Source organism: Malania oleifera, chromosome 2 (assembly GCF_029873635.1).
Source record: "Malania oleifera isolate guangnan ecotype guangnan chromosome 2, ASM2987363v1, whole genome shotgun sequence".
NCBI lineage: Eukaryota > Viridiplantae > Streptophyta > Magnoliopsida > Santalales > Ximeniaceae > Malania > Malania oleifera.
Window position 1 is genome coordinate 66,419,926 of NC_080418.1, and position 7,984 is coordinate 66,427,909.

The following is a 7,984-nucleotide window of genomic DNA, read 5'->3' on the forward strand; positions in this document are numbered from 1 at the left end:
TATCAGTCCGGATGCACCTTAATTTCTTCCCAGTCTGTCTCTCAACTAGGGCTTGAAATTTCTTGAACTCAACCAACACTTGGTCATTTGACTTCAAGATATATACCCACAACTTCCTTGAATGATCATCTATGAAGGTCACAAAGTATCTGGAGCCACCAAGTGTTCTCGTCTTCATAGGGCCACACACATCCGAATGTACCAAATCCAGTATCTCTGACTTTCTCGAATGAGGGGAATTCTTGAAGGAAACTCTGCTCTGCTTCCCTGACAAACAATGTATACACCTTTTCAGAAGTGTACTTTTCAGTCCACATAGTAGACTTTTCTTCCCCAGTAGAGCTAATCCTTTCTCACTCATGTAAGTCAATCTCTTGTGCCACAACTCTACTGTACCATTATCCTCCATCGCATTAACAATATCATTGGAGATCTTTGCTTGCAAAGTGTACAATGCAAAGTGCTTCATACCTCGAGCCACAACCATAGCACCTCCGGAAAGCTTCCACTGGCCATCACTGAAAGTATTGCAATACCCTTCGTCATCAAGTTTACCTGCAGAAATCAAATTCAAACGAATGTCAGGAATATGTTTCACATCTCTAAGAACTAAACTCGTGTCATTATTTGTCTTCAGATACACATCCCAAATTCCAATGACTTTAAACAAGCCATCATTTCTCATTTTTACTGTTCCAAAGTCACCAGATCTATAGGATGTAAAGAAATCCTTCCGAGATGTAGCATGAATGGAGGCACCACTATCAATCACCCAATTGGTCTCATGATATGCAACATTTATCATCTCATCATCATAAACAATGAGGAATTCTGCAGGAGTGGTAGTAGCAACTCTATCATCACCATCTTTGTCATCTCCATTCTTCGTTCCCTTCCCTTTCTCATTCTTGTTTTCTTTCTTCAATTGCCTGCAATATTTCTTGATGTGTCCATTTTTCCCGCAATGATGACACTCAACAATTGCAAACTTGTTGGACTTGCTTCTGCTGTTATCTCTGTTCTTCGGACCTCTGCTCTAACTTCGCTTCCTATTTTGTGTAACCAAGATCTATGACTGTGAAGAGGATTCGTGTGTTTTTCTTCTCATCTCTTCATTTAGCAAACAGCCCTTGGCCATATCCATCGTAATTACACCTTCTGGAGCGGAGTTAGACAATGAAGTTCTGAGCGTCTCCCATGAGTCCGGCAATGAACCAAGCAATCATAACCCTTGTATCTCATCATCAAACTTAATACCCATTCCAGCCAACTGATTAATAATTCCTTGGAATGTATTCAAGTGATCAAATAAAGGAGTCCCGTCCTGGTACCTCAAAGCCATCATTTGTTTAATCATAAATAACTTATTATTTCCAGTCTTTCTAGCATATAACTGTTCAAACTTATTCCATAGAGAACGTGCATTTATTTCTCCACTAATATGGTTCAAAACATTATCATCTACTCATTGCCTGATATACCCACACACCTGTCGATATAACAAAATCCATTCCACATCAGACTTTTTTTCTAATTTTTCAGCACTAAACACCGGTAGGTAATAATCTTTCACATAAAGAAGATCCTCCATTTTTCCTTTCCATATGTGATAATTTGAACCATTGAGATTAATCATTCTACTAGTATTTGCTTCCATAACTCAAACTACCAACCTAACAATCTATTAACCGGGCTCTGATACCACTTTGTTGAGAGAGATATCAATAAACAACCACAGCAGAATAATTCTTCTCCCTGTATGCAAGCAAATATAATGTATCTCTACTTTTATACGTGCTAAAAATAATAAGAAAATAATCAATCACACCAAACCACAAGAACACAATCAATTTTTTACGTAAAAAACTTTCCCAGTGTGAGGAAGAAAAACTATGAGACCTAGTCCAGTTAAAAACCTCTACTATCAATCAAATAATGGGTACACCAAGTTTTCTCTAATCTCAATTAGAGGATACAAATATCTCTCATCAAGATATCAACAATCTTGGTAAATACAAAGAGAATATACCAAATTCGCAGTTACTGTTCACGGGCAAAAATCTCAACTCCCGAGCTCCAAATCCGATCTCCACCATTCAAATTGTAACTCCTTGAGTCGTGAATTTCTTCTCTAAATTTCAGCTCGATCGGACCATAGATGAAATGGAATCGGAGTCTTGATGAAATCTGGACAGTGTGAGAAAAATCAATTTTTTCTCTCTTTCTTTTGAAAAGTGATGGCTCATCCTTTCTCCCCTCTCTTTAACTTCCTCTAGGTTTTTCCCACTAAAGAACTGGGCTTTGGGCTTTTAATAAAGTTCACTTGGGCTTTCCTCCACATGGAAGAAAATAACCCAGCACCTAACGCTGAACAAAGTGCAAGTGAAAATTTAGAAAGAAAATTTGGGAAATTGATTCAATAAAATTCAAATATTTAATTTTCTTATTTATATATTCCAAAACATTTTAGAAAACTTTTCCACCGTTCAAACAATTTATTCATTTTTATGCTCCAATTGATAACTCCATACAGTATCTGCGATGCTCATGTGACTAACTGTTCAAACAACAGGCAATAAATATATACAGGAACACTTTGCGGGTGAAATACCTCCTAGCGGGAAGAATGCCAACAGTCGGAGCGTAAGAGTTGTACTTAGCAGAGCGAACGGCGTCGACGACGGCGTCTTCGGCTACGTGAGTAGTTCGAAAGCAGGGGAACGCCGAGGGGTCGCCGTGGCCGAGAGGAACAATCGGTCGGCTATCTGCTCCGTCAAGATTCTCCATTAACATGTTGAGGACGCTTCTGATGGAGACCCCTGCTGCCCTGTTCAGCTCCTTGTTCGTTCGGAAACCGCATTTCTTCGACCAGTTCTCCATCTCGTCTGCCCGTTTCTTCTTCAATGGCCTTTCCGGTGGCTCTGGTCTGGAGTTTTTGAGGCGCAACGATGGGTTTTTGAGGCGCAACAATGGCAGACGCTGCGAGGCTGTAGATTACGGTGCATGCTTGAAATGAGTGGCTAAAAGCACTGGCCGCTGGACGAGCCGAGGGCGCCAAACACCCGGCATAACCAAAAAAAAAAAGGAAAAGGGAAACTGCCAAACCATATGGGGAAACGTAAGTCACGTGACAGGCTAAAGACAACTTTATGACATTGGAAAGACGCGTACCTCGTCCTCCTTTTACTAATTTAGTATTAGAGGAGACCCCTCCTTGAAAATAAAGGTTCGTTTGGTATTAAGCAAAGAGTTTTATTCCCAATTTAATTTTTTTTTAAATATATATATTAAATAATATCCTATTCTAGAAAGTATTTTCCATAATAACTCTGACGTAATCTCGCTACTTGGTTCAGCGAAACTTTAACAAATCTTACTGGATCAAGTAGCGAGATTTGGTTGGAAAAGTTGGATGTGTGGCAAATCTCGCTGGTTCATTCAACGAGATTTGTTTCGAAATACTAATGGCTCATCCACCTGCTGTTGGACGCGTGGTAAATCTCGCAAGTTCATCCAGTAAGATTTGCTTCGTCCCTAAAACTACCTTTTCTCGTTCACTTTTGTGCGCAAACAGAACGACCCTACACGCAAAGAGAAGGAGAGGCTTTGCAAGTGCAGCAGAGGCTTTGCAGGTGACCGTTTGGTAGGTTGTCGTTGGTGCAGGTGACCGTTCGAACTCGAGTAACCTATAAAACTCGGAAGAATTTTATTTTCATTGATTCTTCAAATTAATTTTCACTACCTATTCAAGAGTTGTTATTATAGATTCGGAATTTACTATTTTGCTTTCGATTTCTTATTTGGAAGCTGCATCTGAAACCCCATTAAGATAAGACCTTTATTTTATTTTTTGTATTTTATTAACTTACAAAAAAATGAAAAAAAAATACAAATTTGTCTACAAGCTATGTTTATATGATATATATATACACACACACACACACTTTTATGTTAAAAATGATATGTAAGAAGAAAACATAACGTATTACATTACCATCTAACAATAAAATGCATGTAAAAAGCTTTTTTATATTTTATTAAAGTACAAAAAAAACAAAAAAACAAAAAAAAAACCAAGGGCCTATTTGTCTGCATGCTGTGTTTATATGATATATATATATATATATATATATATATATATAGAGAGAGAGAGACACACACACACACACACATATTTTTAGCGATAATCTACTTTGATAAATTTAGCGATGTCGTATTACTTGTGTAATGTAGGTTTTATAACTCAATTTAATTTATATTGTATTGTGTTGTGTAATGTATAAAACAATTATCAAATTGATGAAAATGTTGATAAAATTATTGTTACTGTGTAAACAATTTGTAAAAATGCACAATAATGAAGCAACAACAATAAATGTGTGGAACGATAATGTGTACATTATCTGGCACAAAAGCCAATATAAAAAATAATAAATAACAAATAATGTGAAGGTTATCATTGTCTATTAATAACATAAATAATATTTAGTGTTATGTTTGTTACTATAAGTATGTAATATATAACAATGAAATTAGTATAATAAAAAAAGACACATCAATGTGAGTGTGATGTTATGCAATTAAGTAATAATATTCAATGAAATGTAATAATATTATAAATAATATGCAGAATTATGCAATTTAATAAACAAATGTGAATGATGAATATATGATAATAAAAATAGCATAAAATTAAATATTTGAGCATCATATTTGTGATAAAATGTAAATGAAGAAATAGAAATGCAATTGACGTTCAATAGAATGTTAATTTATCAATAATATGACCTGAAAAAACAGTACAAAAAAAATTATTGAATTAAAATTAATTATGTATAAACAGTGAAAATATATATTTCAAAAATGGGAATAACATTCTAATTAGCATATACAAAATGAATAAATGTAAAAAATAAGAAAAAAACGTAAGATTAATATAATCGTAAATGTGAATATTTATTGTAAATTTGTAAATAATGGATAAGAAAAACATTATTTATTAAGTAATATTAAAAAAATTAAATAAATAAACGTTAAAATGGTGCATAAAGAAAAATTAAAAATGACTTACAAATGATATATGATGCAAAATAGAAAATAAGTTTGAAATAATGCTTTAACAAAATTTAATACACATAATAGTGTTAAATGATCAAACAATAAAAAAAATGTGTAACATATATAATGTAACTTTATCTAAACATGTAAATTTAACCTTGTTTACTGATACAAATGTGGATTAGCAACAAAATGTAGTGATACTATATAACCCTTTTTTTTGTCACTTACTAGTTTATTGCAAGTTCTTTTTTATATTCATCGCTTTGTTTGTTTTTGTATTCACATAGTATTAAATTACATATTTTCACAATTCTTCATCTTTCTTTACTTGCTTTTACACATTGTTTATTATTATAAAATAGGGTTTTTTTCACTATTTTCTTGTTTACTGCTCTATCATTCTCATATTTTCATACTCATTATCGGTTTCAATATCATAGCGGAAATCTGTAACCTGACATTGGAAGTCTAACCTCTGGTTTAACGAAACTATGGTCGTCACTGGCGAAACCATTGCATAATCATTGCATATTTTCATACTCATTATCGGTTTCAATATCATAGCGGATACCCATAACCTGGTGTTGGAGGCCTAACCTCTGGTTTAACGAAGTTATGGTCGTCACTGGCGAAACCATTGCATAATCATTTGCATCTTTTCATACTCATATTCTGATTATATTCTTTCAATTTGATTTACAAACCGAGTGACAATTTGATCTGAATGTCTCCTACATGACTGATATAGTGATGTGAATTGCATGCTAGTAGATATTATAGGTTCTCGCATGCTCAAATTGAATTATTACATTACTTGCAAATGTTTCAGGGACATGGTAAAAATGGACAAATGTTTAAATGATAGATGACATGCTGCCTAAATTTCGATAGAACTTTTCCTAGAAAAGTAACTATGTATTAAGATGAAAACAATTAAATACATGCAAATATGTTTTTGAAAGGATGAGTGAAACATATAAGAAAGATTGCATGCTCATGAACGTATAGAGAAGATTGCACTAGTGAGTTGATAAAATCAGAATAATAGATAACTAGTGCAGTTGCGTTAAAAGGATGTTTATACTGTCTCGTATACTTAGTGAAATTAATTCTTGATTACTATAAGTAACACATATCATTTATACATACAATTTTGTTTTGTGTAGATCTTTTTTATTTTCCAAGCACCGATCAAAATAACAGGAAGCTCAAGTCGTGCTTCGGTGACGGTATTGTTGTATATAGGGGGGACATTATAACCGGAGCAGATGGTGTTAGTTATAGTGGTCCGCCAGTTCGACCAATTTGAATTGGACATAGGTATAAATTAAATAAATTATATACGAAGATATACAAATATTTGCATATTGATCCAGATCAATATGCATTGCGAGTGACTATAAGATACCCTTTGCGAGGGTTTAATAATACAGTCCTCTATGAGGCTATTCCCATATCTGATGACCATGGTCTGCGCATTGTGTTGGACGCACATTGCGTAGGTCTGACATATTTAACTGTGCAATTATATGTCGAACCATTCCTCAAATGGGTGTAACCGCGGCTAAGCAGCCAAAGGCAGCTGCCGAGCATTTGGATAAAGTGGAGGAAGATAGCCAACAAACATTTCATATCAATATGAGTGTGGAGGTTGGTGGTATACCTACTGTGGATTTTAACGAATATCCGGGATTGTCGTTTGAGCCGCCGACATACGAAACACCTGTTCCTAACACGTATCCGCGGGGAGGTTGCAAAGAAGTCCTGACAGAGGGTCCAGGATCATTGTTCGCCATTGCGAATGACACATTGACGAGGGAATGAACATTACGAATGATGTTCATCTTCAAGATGAAGACACGTACGAGTAGGAAACGGGGAAAACGTTAAATGAGTTCCCCGATATTGTGAACCCACCCCCCCCCGTGAAACGGATGATGCCACGTTCGACGCCTAGTTCATGGACGAGCCTCCGATGCACGGTCATATTGACCTAGATGCCGCAAATTTAACTGCGGTGGATAAGCTTCCTACATACGTGGCTTGTTGGGATGAATCCTCTAAGCTGAGTAGGGGGGTGCTCTTCAAGTTGAAAGATCAGTTGATCATGGCAGTGCAAATGTATCACGCTCGAACCCACCATGACTTTCACGTTGTAAGATCTACCCCAGATTTATGGGTTGCTAGGTGTGAGGAGCACGATTTTGGATGGAGATTGCTTGCAATGTATTGGATGAAATACCGATTATTCGAAATCACCCAATATGGTGGTCCGCACACGTGTCTGAATGAACTTCTCTCACAGGACCATAACCAAATCACATCGTTCTTCGTTACTAGGGAGATAGTGAATATGATAAGGGGAGATGCGTCGACATTGATCACCACATTGAAGGAGTTCATAGATCGACGCTTTAGCTATTTGATCTCGTATAAGAAGGTTTGGTTGGGCTAACAGAAAGCAATTGCCCAAGTATTCAGCGATTGGGAGAAGTTCTATCAAATGTTGCCAAAGTGGATGGAAGCGATGTGCGCGTACAATCCTGGGACAATAGTCAGGTGGAGGTGGAATCCTGTTCCAGGTAGCGAGAACACCATAACCTTTGTATCTATATTTTGGTCATTTGTAACATCTATTCAGGATTTTCGTCACTACCCTCCCGTCATATGTGTGGACGGGACACACTTGTACGGTAAGTATAAGGGAAAACTCCTAATTGCAACATAAATGCAAATAGGCAAATATTTCCCTTTGCATTCACTATTGTCCAAGAGGAAAGCCTGGACACATGGAATTGATTTCTGTGTTGTCTTCGTTCCATTACCGATAGGGATGACATTTGCCTTATATTAGATTGGCATCTAGGAATTCTCGTTACAGTGCAACGCAATCTTGATTAGCAACCACCATGTGCCCACCACC

The 7,984-nt window shown here is 36.1% G+C and overlaps 1 protein-coding gene across 1 annotated transcript in view; it reads right to left on the reverse strand.

Moving 5' to 3' along the window:
- Positions 1-3,129, reverse strand: part of LOC131147650 (nicotianamine aminotransferase 1-like) — a 73,837-nt gene extending 70,708 nt beyond the window's left edge. Inside the window, exon 1 of the mRNA XM_058097162.1 lies at positions 2,612-3,129. Within this exon, the coding sequence (XP_057953145.1) occupies positions 2,612-2,880 (269 nt within the window). The 5' untranslated portion in view covers positions 2,881-3,129. The remainder of the gene's footprint in view (positions 1-2,611) is intronic.
- Between the last annotated feature and the right edge of the window lie 4,855 nt (positions 3,130-7,984).